This window comes from Onychostruthus taczanowskii, unplaced genomic scaffold (genome assembly GCF_017590055.1).
Source record: "Onychostruthus taczanowskii isolate IOZ18803 unplaced genomic scaffold, ASM1759005v1 scaffold23, whole genome shotgun sequence".
In the NCBI taxonomy this organism is placed as follows: Eukaryota; Metazoa; Chordata; class Aves; order Passeriformes; family Passeridae; genus Onychostruthus; species Onychostruthus taczanowskii.
Window position 1 is genome coordinate 10,072,456 of NW_024499573.1, and position 20,487 is coordinate 10,092,942.

Below are 20,487 nucleotides of genomic sequence, written 5' to 3' on the forward strand. Positions count from 1 at the left end.
TACTTCTCTCACACATAGTAGCAAAATACCTACTCTATGTCAATGCCAGTAATGAAGATGTATAGATTATTTCTTCCCAGAAGACAGTTTTAGTGAGCTAGCACCATTCCTCCAGCATGTCTTGATTGCTGAAGAGAACTCACAGCAGTGAAAATATCTGTAATACCTGTGAACTCCTTCTTGCACCGGTCTCTCACACTCTCCTCCAGGCCTTCAAGTTGTGATTTAATTTTTTCATACTCTCGTTCTGCTTGTTGGCTCTTGCGTCTTTATGGAACAGAGGTAAGATTAAAAAAAAGTTACAAAATGCAAAAGTAAATAATTTGCAACAGCTCAGAGAGGGAAGCCCAAGGACTGGAAGAAATTTTCATGGCTTTGATTTTTTAAAATATAGCAGAAAGAGAGTGGAGGAGAAAAACAGCAACAGTGGCCAAAATCTTCATTCCATGTAAAGCAACTTGGCTCTGTCATGGGCTGGTTGCTTCAAAGCAGACTTGGGCCAGTAATTTAAAATCCAGTAAGAAGTAGCTACAAATGCTTTCAATCATATATCAAGTACAGGAACTCAGTTTGAGCAAGGATTGCTTGCAACATGTCCTGTACTGGCTCTAAGCCACTCAGGACAGCGTCTGGGATCAAACTCAGAAGGTGTGATGGAGGTTCTCAAGAACTGTATAGCACATATTTCAGCTGTATTGATATGTACCATAAGAGTGAAATCCACCCCTTCCTGAGAGACAGTATGAGGCTCTCATTACTAACCTTAAAATTGGACTAAGTAGGTTTTAAGTAGTTTAAGAGATACAGACATATATTCTGGCCCTTTATGAAGCATGAATTCCAACATTAATGATCAAGTTTGTGCATAGGTAATTAGTTGGAAAAATGAAAATGACCCCTTAGTCAAAACCAACCAGCTCAAACCTACAGTGCTGACTGAAGCCGCATAAATGTTCTTGGGTATTTATACAGAATAAGTTATCCATAAGTTATCTCCTCCACAAGTGCCACTTTAGCTGCCATTTCAAAAGGGTATGCGTGCCACTCAGTCTGCAGTTGTTTACTTGGGAAGCGTGGGACCAATTGTGTTTATATATAAAGGAGGGACTGGGCTGACTGACACCAAGGAATTTGGCATGCGTGAGAGGAATAAATTGGTGCTCATACATATTTCCAGCTGTAACTCCTTTTCTAAACTCTGCAGCTCATAAAAAAGATGAAGATAGTTTCTGTAGACTGAGATGAAAACAATCAGATAGTACCTTGAAAGCTTTAGGAAAACAAAAGCACCTAATTAGAAGAACTTACCTGTAGCAGATGATAGAAATGCCGATGATTACTATCATAGGAATAAGTACCAGTGGCAAAATTAGATTCAGTGGGATATCAGTCACACGGTTATCATATTCCACCCTTCCAAGGATCCATTCCCGGAGTCCAAATTTTACCTAATTAGATAAAAACAGACATTTGTCTCAACAAGTGCAAATGTAAGGTCGTCCACTTCTCAGTTGTGCTCTAAATTCTTAGTAATTTTCACAAGTGAATTTCTAGCTCAAATGTCCAAACAAAGGAAATATTTCTGAATATTTCAAACTGACTTTGGGTCACTAGCACTTTATTCCATGAAGTAATTTAATTTTGCTCAGCTGAGGAAGAAAAATCCCCAGTCTGTCTGGCTAGAGTTCTACATTTCGATATAATGAAGGTATTTGGCAGCCTTGAGACTGCTCTTTACATGTGACATCTTTTATGCAGCAGGCAGAAGCTGGAGGAAGAGAGAACTGCAAAGAGTTTCTTCACAGTACTACAACAACTTTGGAGAACAAATTACTTCAGTCAAGAGTCATTGTAACAGTGTTACTGATACGTGAAACTAAATTCTACAGAAAACGTAACGTACAATGAATTCGGGAAGGTTATTGATGGTATCTCTCTTCTGCCGTTTCTTTGGTTGGGGTTGTACTTCTGGTGGCTCACAATATAAGTCCGTTTCAGTTAGAGTTTTTATATTGCAAGGCTCATCTCCCACAAAAGCCTGGGCCTCATCTATCGTCATGGCTTTGTTCAGGTTACTGCCCTAGACAGAAAATAAAAGGCTGAGTTATCGTCACAAAGTCTTGGGGGACAAGAAATCCTGAAGTGCAACCTTCCATTTGGATCACTTTCAGCAGCAGATATGATTTGCACTGCAGCCTACAGAACAGCAGAGTGATTGGGAATTGTGTGAGTCCCCTCCCTTCCTTCCTGGTGTGAGATGAGATGTCCCTTCCAGGTCCTGGGAGATCTATTGGGGAGGGCATTTCCAAATGCAAATGCCAGACTCAGCAGGAGGGGGGCACCCTCAGCAAACTCAAAGTACAGCTAAAAAAGATAGGAACTCTTTCTGAGAAAGGGTGTGGGGAGGAAAGAGGAGCTGTCAATGTTCATCATCCAGTGGAGGTAAGGAACTCTACCAAGAATTTGGGGTATGGCACAAAACATCTGTTAAGGCTTTGAGAAAGGAACGTAAAATTTCATACATGCTTCAAGGACAAAATGAGCAAGCACCAACTTTTGACAAGTTTACCTTTGCATTAATAAGTTTGTTGACTTGTTTTTTGATGCCATCTGTGAAGTTTTCAAAAGTTGGGTCTGCAACATAGGCAAAGGAGTGGCTCTCATTTTTTACAACCAACTTATAATGATCCATTAGAATAACAGTGGTAATGTTATAGTTTTCTGGGTCTTCCAGTATTGGTGGGGAAGAAAAAACCACTGTCGTTTCATTAAGCCTTGTAACATCCTTTCCATAAAACTGTAAGAAAGAAGACAAGAAGAAGAATATGTACATTTTAGAGTCTGATTCCTTTCTGTGCATAACTGCAGAAATAAAACTACTGAATTTATATCCTCTCCATACAGCAGAAATAACACAGTATGAAGTATTTTTGAAAAAAGAAGATGAAATAAATTTGTTGATGGCAATAAATCATTGATTCACTATATTCCAGCAGCAGCTTGCAGAAGAAGCTTGGGCTACAGGTCAGTTTCCATTGCTTCCAATTTGTAGGGCTCTTTACCACTGGGCTGATACTGTCAAGTTCCTCTCAGACTAGGAAGTCAATATGTCACCCTTAATCCTGATCATCTTCTATACCTTTGAGTAGCTTGGGTTGATTCTTTTCTGCTTACACCATATAACACCTCACTGAATTTCAATACAATCATTAAGTGAAATTTTGGAATAAAATTCCACAGTTGTCACTTAACTACTTAAGGTAGCAACTCAGTTCATCTGTCCTCCATGTCCAATTCAACAAATGTTTTTAATCTGACACTTTCAGTCATTCAGTAACATCAACCACAGGCAACAACACTAATAGGAATCCTCAGTATTTATTCTATCACCATTTCTGTTTCTCATTTCATGACTCAATGCAACTAGAGAGCTTCTCCCCAACATTCCTGATATTGTCATATAAGTGAAAGCAAACCAAAAGATTAGAAAAGCTGCGTAGTTTGCAAAGTCTTAAAAAGAATGTGTGCTATAGGTAATGCTGACTTAAGCTAGCGAGTATACATAAGAGGAGGTGTAAGAAATGTTGATAAACACTGTCAAGAATGCTAAATAGACTTTTAGATTGTCCTGGGAGTCAAGATTATGAAGATAATTACCTTTTGAAGTTTATGGCCTAAAAATGTAGTTTTCCTCTTAAAAATCTTTAGGGATAGGGTTCTAATGCATCCCAATCCAGCTGAATTTGGCATTCTCTAAAAGTTGAGTCATGCATGTAATACAAAACATGCACATTACAAACTCTTTATGGATCACAAGACAAACTTACACGGAAGAGCCAGCCTTAGCAAAGTCTTATAATGTTCTTACTGGAAGATCACTTTTAGGTCTAAATCAATTAAATTGTGATCTTCACTAGCAGAGGGGGAAATTGATGCTATTGGTAATGTCAGTTCCTCTTAACAGGAGATGCAAGAAGGGTTTTTTTAATGCTATTTTTCACAACATTTTGTGATCTGTTGCAGGTGGAATATGCATGAAGCAAAAAAAAAAAAAAAAAAAAAAAAAAAGAAGACTTGGTTCATTGAGATGTCATAAAATAAAAGACACTGATTGTGCAAAGCTGAGTAGTCTGCATTGTCTAGATTTACATCCTGCTAAATTCTGAAATACATATTTATCCTTATCCATATTGAATTAAATTAATTTTAAAGCAGAAGATTGCAAAGTACAAGTGAATGTAAGGCAAGATGGTAGAAAAGTCGAGATCTTCCACAGGAACACCCTGAACAGACTCAGAAATCTGTTCAAACCTTATTTCAGTCCAAGCCCAGTGAAGTCCAGTGGGAAAGTTTATATGCAGTTTTTGAACAGATTATATGTTGTACATCCAGTGTTATACCTTTGGAGGAAAAGAAAGAAAATTACCTTTTTTTGATTCATCCTCCCTGCTTCTGGACGCTCTGCATATATCACCAATGAGAAAGACTGGATGAGCTCAAAACCAGTTCCAGTTACTGTAATATTTCTTCCTCCACTGCAAGGCACAATTAAAAAAGAAGTCAAGTCATTGGCAGACTACCACAGCTATAGGCTGCTTCACCCGGCACTGCTATTGCTTCCACTGAAAAACCCTATGTGTAATGCCTATATGACATCAGATACCCTACAAGAAGGACTTCTGTTAAAACTATTAAAAACAAAAGCATTTAAAAGATCAATGTCAACTTAAAACTCTTTTTAAAACAGCAGAATTGCAAAAAGTACAAATTGCTTTGCCAGGATTTTTGGCTGTACATTGATGCCAATCTTTGTGTGCTTTACTTCTCCAATGTTACTGTTAAAATCACTCTGCCTATGATATACACATAGAGACAAAGCTAGGAGCATATTTTCCACAGGTCTGTGGGGACCTGGCTTCTCTATTCCCTTTTATTTGCAGCACATTGTTTAAAAAATAATACATTCACATAAGAAGAAGAAGAATGAATGCAAGTTGCCAGTGGGAATTAAAGTCATTGAAGTGACATGGATTTAGAGTGATAGTAAACCTCAAAGCAACCCATAAAAATAGGCTTTAGTTTACATAGAAGAAAAAAAAAGTAATTTGAATTCCACGGGGTAAATCACTATTGATCTACCAAAGAAAAATTCCAGGCCCCAAAGTCACCCAACCAAAAATGAAAAGGAAACATTAAAAACAAATCCTGTTTTACATAAGTGATTACTCAATATTACTCATAAGAAGATAGGTGCTAATATCTCCAAGAGAAGTCACAGCCAAATTTATTTTTAATGTTCTGTTATGTCATGATGCTACACTTTTTACACTGACCTTTGAAAAGGGATAAAAATTTGGAAGTAAACAGAATTCTTTCAAACATCAATTGCAGTTAAGACCACAAGCCCTACCTACCTAAATTTGTGCATTGATAGTGTATAGGAGTTTATTCCAAACAATTCTACATTTAATATTTTTATTACCTATTACACATATTTTAAGCCAGTTGTGAAGTAAGTTATGACAAACATTTCATTACCTGCTGAAGCTGTTTACTGGCAGGAATTTGGTGACAGTAGGATTCTCACTGTATGTGAACAGCTGTGGTACAGTAATTCTTGTGCCCCCATAGTTCATTGTGACTAGAACAGGTTCAACCTTGTTGTTACGTCCTGTAATGCAGATGATCTCATCTCCAAATTCAGTACTAGATTGAAGAAGAAAAAGAACAGGAAACATCTTCTGTTACTAACATGATGGAGTTTTGTATTCTCTTACTGTATACTCCATAACAAGAATACCAGAGCTCTATTTTTTCTGGGTACAGTAGTTATGAGAGGAGATAACATTTCCATCAGTTCACATAAGCTTTTAAACAAAAGAGATATAGGATGTAACAATGAACAGTGTACAAACACAGGAACAATGCAATGTCAGCACACTTAGTGTCCTTCCTTTTTTTTGAGAAAAGACAAGGGCAACAAATAATAAAAGGAAAAAGAAGGGAGAAGAACAAACCATGGGAGACTAGAAAATTAATATTTTATAAAGAACCACTGAGGACATACTGAGTGAAAGCATGGGTGGGTTTGAAGCAGCCAGTCTAGCAGAGAAAGCCAAAAGTGGAGAAATCTTTGGACATCTAAATTCTCCCACTTAAGGTGTTTTTACAGCTGCTCCTTCCACTGAAGCCTCTAAGTGAGTTTCTGTCTGAATGTTACATGCAGAACTCCATTGCATGGGAGGAGTCACAAAGATATAGACAAAGGAGTTGTTTAATTTATAAAGGGCAGAAAAGGTTGGTGCTTTTTTAGGACACAGCTCTGTATTGTTAGTCACTCAGGCTACGTACACATTGCAAGGCTGGCTACCGACTGTAACTTGAACATCTTTCTTGGAACCAGTGGCCAGATTTATACCAGAGATGGTAAGTCTGGTTCCACCTGCTTGTGGACCACTTTCAGGTCTTATTTGAGAAGGATGAGGTTCCTGCAAAGAGAAGATGGTCAAACTAAGTGAGAAAATTGAAACAAAACTTATACCATTATTATCTAGTTTAATAGGTAATATAAGTTTAATATTAGTACCCAAAAAAGAATAAAAGTAGAGCAATGACAGACAAATATTCTAAAATAAAACAAAATCTTTTACCATTCATGTTGAACTAAGTAACAGATAATGTGAATGCGCTTTTTTTCTTTATTGTATTTTACGAGGTTTTATACAAGTTTCAATTCCTTATCACAAAATGTAGAGTTAGCAGACATTAAGTTTGTGAGAGTTTCCTGTTGGATTTCCTGATTTCATACTTATTTTAAGATTTGTCTCTTCTTTATGGCTGAGTCTACCTTCATATTTTCTTACCCTTTCCTATATTCTGTGTCAGCTACAGGAGACAAAGAAAAAGGTTTTCATAACTTGCACTAAACAGAAAAAAACATAAAGATTCTCTTTATCCTACAAGGCTCTCAATAACTGTGGTAAAAACTGTTAACCTATCCTTAAGCAATAAACTTGCAAAGAAAGGAAATCAAAAAATGCTCAAATTGTCTTAATGTAGTGGGTTCCTTAAAACCAATTAAATCAAGCAGACACATTTCAAATTGTTATAAAATTTGTTTTATATTTAAATTTCTCAAGAAGTTCCCTCCTTTTGTTCTCAGTTCAGTCTTTGTTTCAATGATTGTATTCTGGGAGCTTGAACGAATTCCATAAATTAACAGTGAGGGCTTTTCATGAGCAGTGTGATTTAATTACTTTGTCACTAAGTAGTTTCTGCTTCCAGTCGAGAAAAGCATCCTTATTCAGGACCACACTGAAGCTGCTGAATCAAGAGGATGATGGAAGCTACGTGATGTGGGCCTCCAGCCGGCTCCGGGTGACACTGCCTGCTGACCCCACGCCTCACCACGCCTGCAGATGGGTGACACTGCCTGCTGACCCCACGCCTCACCACGCCTGCAGACGTGCCACAGCCCTCGTGCCCCTGGGGACACAGCTGCTGTGCCTGCAGGCAGCACTGTGCCCTGGGCTGGCAGCACCATGTCCTGGATAGGCACCACTGTGCACTGGGCAGGCAGCACCGTGTCCTGGATAGGCACCACCGTGCACTGGGCAGGCAGCACCGTGTCCTGGACAGGCAGCTGCCCTGGGCATTGCACACAGAGACTGGATGCCAGGTCTAAGTGCATGGCTGGTGCATTGCTATGAGGGAACCTGATGCTGTGTTTGCTGAAGCATACTAGATCAAGACCTTAAGGCAGGCTGAGAATCGGTGATGCCTTTTCTGATGTACAGCTGTACTGCTTCACCACACTAAAACGGACTTTTCTTAAATGAGTCGAAAAAAGTAATAAGCTTATTTCCCAGACTCATGTATATTTGTAAATGACAGCTGTTCTCCTCCTCTTGCATAATCATGCAAAAATGGTTGACTGATAATAAAGTCCAAGCTTGGGGCTATTTCTTATGAAGGACATGCAAATAAAGAAAGAAGAATGAAGTTTGAAAATATCCCTTGCTGATGAGGGTTTCTTTGATCACTATCACACAGCACTGAGCTTCCACTTGAAGGAGGAAAAGCCCTTCTCAGAAACAGAGAGCAACACGTCCTCCTCTTCCCAGTCAAGGAGCAAAACCCCTTCTCTCCCATTGTTTTGCTCAGGCACAGACCATCTCTGTGACAGCTTACAGCTACAAAGCCAAGGGCCCATCAATTGCAGGGAGGAAGGGATTGATATACTGCATTTCGGTTCAAAGCTCGGTGAGTCATCAACAGGTTTGTAACAAGCAGCAGGAATCCATAAAAATGCATCCAGCTGACTTCATGGTTACTTTGCAAATTTGTTTTATTGAAGCTCAGACATTATAGAAGCATGGAGAACTCTTACGTGCTCTGCTTATTTTATACTTTCATGTCTAAGCAACTTCCCTCTGAAGGAATGTATCATGGTTCAGCACACTTCACAAATCCACAATGACAACCGTAATTTGCTCTCGAGTCATTGAGCTTTAGGAATATGCTTTAACTAATTGGGTGTCAATTGCTTTTCTTCCCCAAGAGAAATCTGTTTGTAAACCCTTCACTCCTCAAGAGTGAGCATATGACTGCTCTCATGCACTACCCTTTGATTTAGCTTTAATTTAATACATCACTCAGGTTACAAGATTTTATATAGGGAAGTCACTCAAAGTAATTTTAAAGCATTTTAAAAGCTCATTTAGGTCTATATAACCCTGTCTGTTCATCTTCATATTTGGATTTAATTGCTTACTGATTTAAGCAAGATTGAAACAAGACACATCAGGGTAAATAAAAAGTTTTAGGGGGTCAGTTTTAAAAATCACATTTCAAGTTTAACTTAGAATAAGTCTAGATATGCGCTTTATAGGAAAACCTCATTTGTGCTTCTTTACAACAGAATTTTGTTGCTAAAAAGATTACAATTAGAACTGTATATTAAATACACAGTTAATAAATACACAGATCATAAAAATGGGTTAAATACTTTAAGCATAACCTTACCACATGGACAGAAAACCCTACCTTTTATTAAGTTCAAATTAAACCCTAATTGCTATAAATTGCTAACCAGGCTGGACTTCTATATTTTCCACAGGAATTATCTGCTGCATATCCTATGCTTAGGATAGATTTCAGATTAAAGTTTTCCTCAAGAACCACTAAAGAAACAGTTTAGGCAAATTCTTTCTCTATGAACCTTTGAAAAAAATCTGTTTAAAGTTTGTAGCCTTTTCCCTAAATACTACCTTCACTGGAAGGTTAGGCTCCAAGGACAGGCTTAAAAAGAAGATGAACAAGAAACTACTGAAAGCAAGCCTTTAAACATAGACTAAGGAAACCAAGAAAGAAAAAAAAGGTTTCTGAATCATCACACACACTATTCTCTGTAACCTCAGCATAACGAATGAAAGGAAGCTTGCTAGGAACTTCAGTGGACAGCCATACTCCTTTCTCTTAGCAAAAGTGGGAGTTACAGCTCTGTTGGGTTATCTGAGAGGTCCCCTTGGCAGGGCTCAGCTCTCTCTGTTGCCAACAATCAGTAAATGCAGAGTGTGCCACAAACTTGAAGTCAAATCACTCAGCATCATTGGCTTTGAGGGACCTGTTAGTGGTTCTCTGCATTTGTTTCCCTAGGAATAGGGATGCAGAGGTAACCAGCCACCAAAGTTATCTCTGAAAAACACAGCTCTAAGGGGGAAGTGAAAGAAGTATTTGTTCTGTTTTCCACAGAAACAGTTTGGGTTTTTTTTAGAATTTTTTCTTAGAAAGGCATCAACTCCACCTCTTGGAATTTAAAGCTCAGCTACACCAGACAGGAGAACTCAACACCCACCCCTCATGCATCCATTGTGCAGACACATCTCAGTTCCACTTCAGGCTGAATGGAAAACTGGGGCCAAGAACCACTCTGGGAACTAACACAGAGAGCAGCCAAAGAGGAGGTGGAATAGTTATGGATAACCCTTATTTTGTCTTAATTGCTGATCGTGCAGCTGTCCCTCAAAGGACTATTTTTAAAGTGCTTAATTCAAAGTATTCATATTTAACACATTTAAAGTAATTCCACAAATACCAGGAGCTCTCAAGGGAACAAATAATGTGGACACTTCATAAAGATGATCTAATAAGGAGAAACTGAACGATGCTTTGTGTGCAGAGAAATTCTTCAGGATGACTGCTAACACTTCGTTACTGTAAGCTTGGAAGGAATATTATTTGATTAATTTTAACTTGCTATTTTCTGTTTCATATTTCCCCTCTTTCCCTTCCTCTTAAGGACCTGCCAGAAAAAATAAGCAGCTGAAATAAATTATCAAGAATTTTAACAATTTTAATAATCATTTTATTGCAAAACCAATGTGCTATGAATAAGTTTTATTGCTCCTCTAAAATATTCAAGGATGGCTGAAAGAACAAAGCTCCATCGGCCCACCTGGCAGTCTTCTTAAGAGTACCAATAAAGAAAAAAGTAGGGTCATGCAAATGCTCAACCAGAAAGCATTTTTCAAAAATGCAATTAGATAGATAGGATCAAGAGGCGAATGATACTTTACTGAAAGCCAAGTCAATTTGAAAGAGTGCCATCAGTGGTGATACAAGACTTCAACAAGAGCTGTGTTACCTAAGGAGAAGGCAGCTCCTTCCCATGGTACTCAGTAGTCACAGACACATAGGGACCCTTGGAAGGTGCCAGGTCTAGTCTGATCTTACTGAGTCTTATCTTACACAGCCTGGCAAAGCTGCACCTGACCCACAGCTCTATGTTGCTTACCAAAGTCCTACATGAGATTCCTTCTCCTTGCAGGGGAAGACAAGGGGCAGACAGTAAATCTGTCTGTGCAAACCTTCTTTGAGGGATAATAAAAATGCTGCTTTTTCCAAGAGCCCTTTAAACTGAACTCAACCTGAACACTCAACTGTTACAAATGGGACTGATAAGCCTTCAACCTCAAGTGCTGCAGTATCAGTGATGCTATTTTTTTCCAAATCCCCTCAAGGATTTCTTCTCTCCTTCCTTCTGCCCTTTTGTCATTCCAGTCTCTGAATCAGAAGTGCACCTGCTGTCATGAGAAATACCTCGCTATCTTTTTCAGCCCTCTGCACCTTGAGATCTTTGTTGGCTCCCTCAGAAGACACCCGGGGGAACTCGCACTTGCTATAGCATCACTGCAACACCACACTGCAGTGCTCAGTGCAATTATGATGTTAAACAGAACATTTGATAATGTGTCCTGTGTGGAATTTGTAGTAGTCCTGTAATAATTCTTCTGGAAAACATCAGCCCTTGTGAGGACTTGGCAATATTTCATTTCTCATGGACACAGTAAAATTTAAACAACCCTGCAAATGATGATTTAACCCTTGTTTTATAATTTCTTTAAGTGTAGAAAATAATTCAAACATATTTCAGTTTTTCTCTTATTTTGCTTGAAATGGAGGAATGTTTTTTTCAGGTCTATACTTTTTTTGTCACCAGGAAAATATTGTTCATGTCTTCCAGGTAGTTCAATGTTTGAGCATAAATATTTTCTGCAATAACAGGCTACCTTGTTATGAGGGCTTTTTGAAAGTCTAGTTTGAAAAAGCCTGTTCCAATGTATGTCAGCTGTTCAGTGGCCTGGTTTTTGAAGAGTCTGGTAAGCCATCTCCCAGGAGAGGGACTTTGTGCCACCAGGACTCCCCACTGCCTTTCATTCTCACGATCATGCCCTGTATTTGTGGAAAGCATATTTGCAGTTTTGATAAAACCTGTGCAAATCCACAGCTATGCTGTTCAGAATAAAATTCAATACAATCGTTCAGTTGGGACTGATCTTCAATCACCAGGTGTAACTTGCTCCCTACTGCATGATTTATCCTGAAAAAATTATTTGATCTAAAGAGGATTTCTTTCTTGTAGGTCCAGCCAGAATGTAGCCTCTTTGCAATGGGAAATTTGAGCACTTTACACATAAATCTTCCTTAAATCATACCTAGATGTAATAATGTTGAGTTAAAGATCCCAAAGTCCACCTGCAACCAACTTTTCCATCTTGAATCAGACTGCTGGGTAAGTATTCCTGAACTGATAAGCAGTTTTCCCAATGCTTTGATAACTGCAAGGCTATTATCCTTATTGGAAGGATAATAATGCTATAAATAGGTTATCTCTTGTGCTTTTACACCTGTGGTTAGTACCCATCCAGTTGCTATGGTTTACCTGAAAGCAGTGGTTATCTGCTCCTAGCACTGAGACAACACTTGTACATTGCTTTTGGTACCTAATGTTCGAATAATGAGAGAATGTTTAGTAGCAAATTTATTTATTCTCTTTGTAATACCAATGCAAATGTGGCATTTACATTCCTGTGTGCCACTGTCTTATCCTTGCTTCATCAGCACAGAAGTACTGGAAAAAAACCTAAAGAAAAATATTGACAAAAAAGCTCCAGCTGGCCCAAGTATATAAGTTACTTCATGTTCAGGCCATTTTCCAGTGTCCTGTATTTTTCATCACAGCCAGAAATCTCTTCTTGGCTTGCTTTGTTTTTATCTTCTGCCCCTTACCTAAAAATCTCTTCACAGAAATGCTGTGTATTTTTTATTGTAGTTTCATGCTTTCTGTATGCTAGAGGGTAAATTATCTCCATGTCTGTTCCACTTATAATCACATTTAGACATGAGCTTGCTTATTAGCAGTGTACATGGCTGCTGCTCTTACACAGCTACTGTAGATGCTCTGAGCATTCACATTTAGCTCTTACATTTTTTATCCTGTTTATTAATCTACAATGAACTTTTAAATCTTTAATATTTTATGAGTAGCAATTAGTCTTTTTGCAGAGTTAGGAAGGCAATATCTTATTTCTTCAATTTTTTTTTACTTCTATTTTAGTAAAAAAAAAAAAAATTCATACATTATAGTCTGAAAATTCTCTGAGAGAGCTCCTAGCATTTCATATCTCTGTGGTCTGCTGGTGTCAAATAAAAGCCCATATTTTACCTGGCTAGCAGTGGGTTTATTACTTTTTTTTTGTTTCCTGTTTTTTCACAATTTTATTTGCAATTAAAGATATAGAGGCATAAAAGAGAACCCCCAGCCTCTTTTTCACTCACCCATTTTACATCTGGGATTGGATTTTCCAGACTGATTCACATTCTTTTTCACTTGTTTTGTTTGCTCTGCAGCTTTCCTGGTTTGCACTGTCATGTCCAGCCAACTCACTCCTGGTCCCTTAAAAACTATCCAAGAACAAGAGGAGTGCACACCCATGGAGCATCATCAAAGTCCTGCATGTCTTCTTTATCTATTTCTTTGCTTTTCCATTTGTCTGTCATCAAGCACAACCTCATCTATACAAAGTTTCCTTTCCCAGAAGAATTCCTGGACATGACTCTGTAAATAAGGGATACTGTCTACCATGGTATCCATCTGTGGTAAGCAGTTTCTAGCCCACGAACTACACCACTGAGATAAAACTTGTTGCCCTTTATCCTTCATTAATATAGAAAAACAAAGAGAGAAACAACAAATCACCAAGGAGGCTACTGGTGGATCACAAGAGGGGCCAGAAATTGAAGAACAGTTGGACAGCAACAGAGGAGAGGAACCTAACAGAGATGTACAGAAACCTTAGCATGAAGTCTGTGCTTCAGAGGGGGATGCTGGAAAAAACACAACTGTGCCAGAACACAAGCAGAGAGACAACTGGGAAGGGAAAAGAGGATGGTGTCAGAGTATGGCCCCGTGATGCTGAGAGATGCCAGCTGCAGCACAAGGGGAAGCCAGCAACAGATGGAGGTGTTCAAACGGACATGATGGGCAGCAAATGGCAAAGCCACCTAAGCTCCCTTCTGTTGGCTCCTGCAGCCACTGACCTCCACTGGGGGGTTTGCCTTTGATGCAAGTGCACTTCTTCACAAGTAGGAATATACTTCCACACAAGCAGAGAACAGGGATGCTGTTTCCAAGACCTGATGACAGTGCACACAGATGTGGATAAGATTTTCACAAATGTACAGGCCATGTTGTTGCTTTGCCTTTATCACAGCCATCTTTCCTTCACAAGTAACTCTTCCCTCTCCTCATGCTGGTTCCAGCTGCAGTAAGTTCTGGCTCTTGAATAAGTAATTTTTTACCAAAATTATCTGACTCACACTGAAAGCCAAATTATTCTGCCAACTCTTGCATATTATGCACACAAAAATAAAAGGCATAGCCTGTGAAGTGCTGTAGACACCAGTCAGCTTCTTGGAGGTCAAAATGTCATTTCATGGACTATAAAGGTAACCACAGGAGCTAAATTAAACCTCTGAGTGGGGAACTCAAGCCATTAGGATCTGTTCTTTCCCCCTCAACTTCCCCCCTTTCTCAGACTCAAGGGAGCCTGTTTCTTGTTTCTTCAGACAAGCCACCCACTCACAGGATATTCAACCACAGAATTTCCACTGCATTCTTGGCAGTCTGGTGCTCACTGCAGTGGCTGACCTGACCCTCTAGCTCGCCTCGTCACAGCATCCATAACACAAGTCAGTTCCTGGGTTTCTGCAACAGCAGAGAGATGAGGAGCTGAGTCCTGCCTTTCTGGGGCTCCTTTGTCCAAATCTTACAGCACGTAAGCTGATCAAAGGCTTCCAGGCACTCCAGGTGCCCAGGCAGAGCATTTGCCTGGCAATGTGCATTGTGTGTTGGCTGCTGTGGATGGGACACTTAAGCAAAGGGCTGGTATGTTAAACAACTTATTCTTTGGACTGAAAGCAGCATCTTTTTATCATGAGGCAGACACCACATGATTTTCTGAAAAGACCACAGAGCTCTTCTGACAGGTTTGATGGAGAAATGGAAGCACGCATGACTGGAAATTCTGTACTGTCATACATCCAGTGTTTACTGGCAGCTCTTGAGCAGAATCATGACTACTGGATGGTGGGACATGTATTTAAATGTATGGCTCTGAGGACAGAGAGTTAAGACTAATAATAGCCACATGAATAAGGGCCAACTTCACTAAAATTCTCAGCTATCCAGGAGTTCTCCTGTCTCCCATGCAGACTGACACACAAACAAGATGTACTGCAAGACTTAAGAATAAAATAAGAACTTCTGGAAGCAATTGCAGACTTCTGTGGATGTGTGGTTTATCAGCATCATTCATAATGGCAACAAGCATGTAATTTTTCCCACAAAAACCCCACCCAAAGGCCCCAGCTACAATGTAAAATGAATGTATTGAGGCAACGACTCAGGGTGAAGAATGAAGGAGTGAGCTGAAACCCTTCAGGAAAGCCTTGAGGCACTGATCTGGTGAGAGCTTCCAGTGTAATTGCTTCAAACATCAAGAAGGAAAGCAGAGGATGGATGCAGGTAAGAGGAAACAGCCAAGTCTGGGGGAAGATTAAGGTGGAAGAGTGCACCTTGTTAAATGTAACTGTGCTGTTCATTTCCCATTCAAACTTCCAGTATGGTGAATAGTGATGTTCATATTTGTTTTCAGGTCAGGCTCCAATTTATCCTCCCTTCTCCCTCTTTTTGGTTATTCATCTCATTTAGATAAACACCCTGGTTTACAAGAAGTCATTTTTTCCAAGCCAGTTCCTAAACTACCTTCAGCACCTCAGAAATGTATTACACTTTTGCAAAGTTCTACCTCTAATTTCACCATTGTACATTTATTTGAGCTTTAAGAAAAGTCATTCTAACTTGCACAGCCTAAACCTCACAAAATTGTTCCAACAAATGCTGGAGATGCCAGAACCAGCCACAAGCTCTTGTCCTGGTGCCTTGAGTCTAAAGAAGAGGTGTTCTGAGAAAAGAATCAGCACTTGTATGGGATCAGCAAATCTGGGCCATACACATTGGAAAAGCTTAACTCCTTCCTTTGAGACTGCTTCTCACTGCCATAGTAACAAGCAAATCAGATAAAGTTAACAACAAATGAAAAAGCAGGACTGGCCTTTAGCCATGTTACTGCTCCACCTGCTCAGAGACCAGCCAAGCTGTCAGTGCTCCAGATGTACTGCATAGCTGGATATTAAAATTTAGCAGAAGTTCATTTCTAGTTCACTAAACAGGAGAATGGTTATTGCCTGAGCCCGCTTATAGTGAAACAATAGAAATGTCTGCAGAGGATGACTGGGTTATCAGAATTTAATTTCATTGGGACTGTACTTGAACTGAACTCAGGCTGGATAGAGAAATTGTGATGGGTAGGGAGACATAAAGCTTTCTTCTCCTGTTGTCCAGCAAATATAGGTATTTACTGTACAGCACAGACACTTGTGGACCAAGGCATTTTTGTTCAGAAATAATTTTTAATTGAAACTATGGCTTCCCTACTAACTGCATTTTTGACCCATTTCATGAAGGTCTTGCACATTTGTCAGTTCTGAAATGCTCTGTGCTGGCAGACAGGAAAGAAGCATGAGTCTGAGCCCCAAGTTGTTCTGACTATTGATTCTCATCAATCCACCTTTAAAAATAAATCACAGTGTTCAGACTGGGTGTCAACAAGAGCCAAACATAGTACTACTTATAGAACCACAGAATGGTTCGGAATGGAAGGGACCTTCAATGCTCACCTAGTCCCACACCCCTGCCATGGACAGGGACACCTTTCCCCAGATCAGGTTGCTTGAAGTCCCATCCAGCCAGGCTTGAACAGTTCCAATAATAGGGCAGATACAGCTTTTCTGGGCAACTTCTTTTAGTGACTCACCATTCTCATCATATAAAAAATTATTTCTTATACCCAGTCTACTTGCTAAGTGCTGTTGATGGTAGATACTAATCACATGTACAAGGCTGAGACAGTGGGGTATATGGTGATACCTCTGGTATACACAGACACATCAGGATGAGCATCTCCAGTGTCTCCTTGTGCACTTCTGCCCTGCCATGCCACACACTGCATTTACAACAGTCACTGTTAAAGATGAAACTATTCTGCTTCATGTGGTCAGAGTAAAAACAGTAGTAGTGACCAGCAGAAGGGTATCCATCCCATGTGCCAAAGAAACAGGGAAATACATAACAGAACATTTATTTTAGGAGGGATCTTGGAAAGAAAATTATTTTCTTTCCTTTGTAGAAGAGGTTTTACACAAGGCATAGATTTTGCATGTCTGCTCAAAGAAGTCTGAAAAAAGCACTGAAACAAGACTGCAGCTTTTAAGCCAACATTAGCTGGTGCAACTGTCTGCTCTGATTGTCTGTTCTCATGCCAAAACATTCACGTCACACTTGTAGAGGTGCACATCAGTGCAGCTCTGACTTCAATGCAAACTTCAGTGCAAACTGACTTCAATCCTACAGTCCAAAGCTGGATTAATTTTCTTGTGGAATTAAGAGAAATGAAACTAGAAACCACCGGTTTTAAGGTGTGAATTGTATTATTTGTCAGTGTTTTCCATATTGCAAATAGGGCCCACATGGAAAGAGTCTTGCAGTAAATAAAAATGCTCTTTATCAGCAGTTGGCTTAGGCATCTGATTTTCAGTTATCTCAATGCAGGCAGAGACTGACATACAGACAGTCTTGGACTTGCAGGAAAACATCCACCTAGTTGGTGCTCATCACAGCTACTTCTCCCAGCACCTCACTGATAGGCAATTAAGAATCTTTCCCTGAAGTGGCCAAAAGCAGTGGCTCCTTATGTCCCTCTCAGATGGGCTGAGCAGGGAATCACACCAAAGCAAGCCCAAATACAGGCTTCAAAACGTACATGGTTCAGGTTTCAACCCACTCCATAATAACTTCACGTTTTCCATGAAAATCATGGGAAGATCTTTATACACAGAAGGACAGGAGAACTGGTTCAGAACACACCCAACAGTTCATGTCAAAGTCTCATGTAGGTCTCACTGTCATAGTCTCTGTCCTAGGGACCACAAATGTACACATGGGAGATTATCATATCCTACATTTTCACAAAGGAACACACAACATATTCAAGAAAAAAGGGTAGTGTTTTTTTGCAGCAGTATCACCAGAGAGAAGGTATTTTCTTGGAAATTAGAGAAACTCCACTTCTAGCCTGTTTTGTGAAAACAAGAATATCCTCTTCTCAGTTAAATGTCATTCTTGACTTATTCCACTGCTGACTCCTTTCCTTTACTTCTCACAAGACATCAAGAATTAATGAGACAGAAGTTTAAATAAGGGAGAAGATAAAAGCCTAGCGCACAAGTTATGTTTTATAGTTTTAAAGATGTAATTTTAAGTATCAGTATGGAGACTGATATTATTTAAACCTCTCAACTACCACATGATCTTATAAAATTTGAAGACCTAATAGACACAGATAAAGCTACTTGCTGCTAAAACCACAGGCTAGACCAGCTATAAGGTAGGGCCATGTTTAGAGCAAAGCAGTTAACACAGAAATGAAATTCTCTTTCATAGTCACACTGAAAACAAAGCACATAAGTAATACGAACACATATCACGCTGTATGTGGCTCTGCATGCCATAGTTTTGAATGAAATAAATTATTAAAGAAATTAATGTACCTTCATTACTTATTCTTCAGCTGCTCTGCACCCATTCTTCTAATTAAGAAAATTGCCTAGACTAAATATCGTGATTAAAATAGTGCATCATGTACCTAGAGAATACCTAATTTTTTGCAGTGCTGACTTTTTTTATTTAATAGTGATACTTCAGAGATATTATGCCACTAGTGAATAAGTTTATTCCAGTTGGTTTTTTACAACATCTTTTTAACTTGTATGGCAAACAACATTATCCTATTTTGAGACTCTTAATCTAATGATCAGAATTGATTTTTGGTACACCTTTTGTATATAGAAATGCTGGAATTAAGTGTTTTCTAATATTTTTCAATGACAGTGCCATTGATGAAACAGTAAGACAAACACAAACAATTCTGTGCTGAAACTTATGTCATACACAAAGTATAAAACAGGTCTGTGAAAAAAATGCACTTACCTGGTATGTAAACAACACTTCACTTGGTGATTTACCTAATTTTCCATTGATGTTAACTTCAATTTGACCTTGTTGTAGTTCATTCATTGGTCCAACTAGACACACAATCCTAAAAAGAAAGAATGTAATCTTATCTGTTAGAAGCAACAGCTGCAATACCGGTGCAGTGTATGTGAGCTACCACACACACTGACATTATCCTTTACTGTGTAATCCAGTGCTGCCTCAGATTCCCAGCAAAACCACCCAAGAACAGTTTGCTTCTATCTAAGGGCTGGTAAAACCGAAACCTGAGCACTTGTACACAGCCTCTTTAGCAGCCTGTTAGTAGAAATGCCTTCTCAGAAGACTCAAATTCAGCCCCATAAATCAGCTGAACCTCCGCAACCTGACACAAGATTTACTGTGGACTTTGTGATGTTCAAAAAACCCAAACCCACAAAAGAGCCCCCACCTCCTTGAGGCAAACATCAGGCCATCAGCTATCTTATAATTTTGTGCGTTTTAACTGCTTATCTTGCTACCTTTCAGCTTCAAACCTTTTCACACCTACGCTCAAAATCCCTTCAGAATTACTGCTCTCTGACAATAAATTCACGGATAACACATGCAAAATCAGAGATCAAGGAACGCTGGCCAAGACAATGCTGCCTTAGAACTAACACTGCTACTGAATGATAGCTAGGGTGTTTAAATTGATATTTCAAACAGGTAAACCACAGATAGCATGAATGGCAATAAGGATTCGACACACTTGAAAACTGGGACAAATGCTTAATGGAGAACTGATAATACACTTAGATAAGGAGGTACATAGTGCTCATAGCCTGCTCAGTCAGTTTCATACAGGCCACAGCCTGAGGTTCGCTGCTCATTCCTGTCACTCTTCCTCCAGGATTATTGCTGTTCTTCCTTAAACAGTACATGATTTCATAAAAAAAAACCCAAAGTAGCAAAAAAAACCCTCAACTACTCCAAATTACTGGGTATAATGTACTCAAATCAGGACTTATAATAAAAGGATTGTCAAGTCCCTCTGCAGATCACTCCAGACTTTTTTTCCCGGGTACTGGCAAATGGACAAAATTCTTGGAATTCCTGCATGTCCTGGCATGTGTATGGCTGCCTGAGCCTGTTCCTCATCATCTCTCTACTGTATTCTTGGAAGTTGTATCTTCATGTCAGGCAGAAACAGGAAATGGTGCCTTTGGAGGAATTTTTACCATATGTCAAGCTAGGGAAAGCAGTCGGGGGCCGGGGCCGGGGGCTGTGGGGAAACATCGTAGCAGGGATTTTAATTGGAAAAGCTCCCTCCCCTTCCCAGCGCTGGCATTGCCTCCCTTCCCCCACATTGCTAACGGAAAACTACAAAGAATGACTTCTCCAAGGCCAACAATTAAATCACAGCAGAGCCAGAAAGCACCCTTAAGTGTTTTAAATCTCGCTGTGCATGGAAGCCACTGTCTCCTAAAAAGACTAGCTTTGAACTGCAGAAGGACAGGGGAGCAAAACAATGCACTCTTATTTTTTTTTTTAAA

General features: G+C 39.4%; 1 protein-coding gene across 2 annotated transcripts in view; it reads right to left on the minus strand.

Moving 5' to 3' along the window:
• PLXNB2 (plexin B2) overlaps positions 1–20,487 on the minus strand; it is a 251,059-nt gene that overhangs the window by 26,858 nt on the left and 203,714 nt on the right. For both annotated transcript variants that reach the window (XM_041405443.1, XM_041405444.1), the window contains exons 18-25: positions 18,950–19,058; positions 6,352–6,488; positions 5,539–5,706; positions 4,427–4,535; positions 2,570–2,797; positions 1,904–2,080; positions 1,309–1,448; positions 167–267 (exon numbers count right to left, since the gene is read on the minus strand). In XM_041405443.1, coding sequence (XP_041261377.1) covers positions 167–267; positions 1,309–1,448; positions 1,904–2,080; positions 2,570–2,797; positions 4,427–4,535; positions 5,539–5,706; positions 6,352–6,488; positions 18,950–19,058 — 1,169 coding nt within the window. The remainder of the gene's footprint in view (positions 1–166; positions 268–1,308; positions 1,449–1,903; positions 2,081–2,569; positions 2,798–4,426; positions 4,536–5,538; positions 5,707–6,351; positions 6,489–18,949; positions 19,059–20,487) is intronic.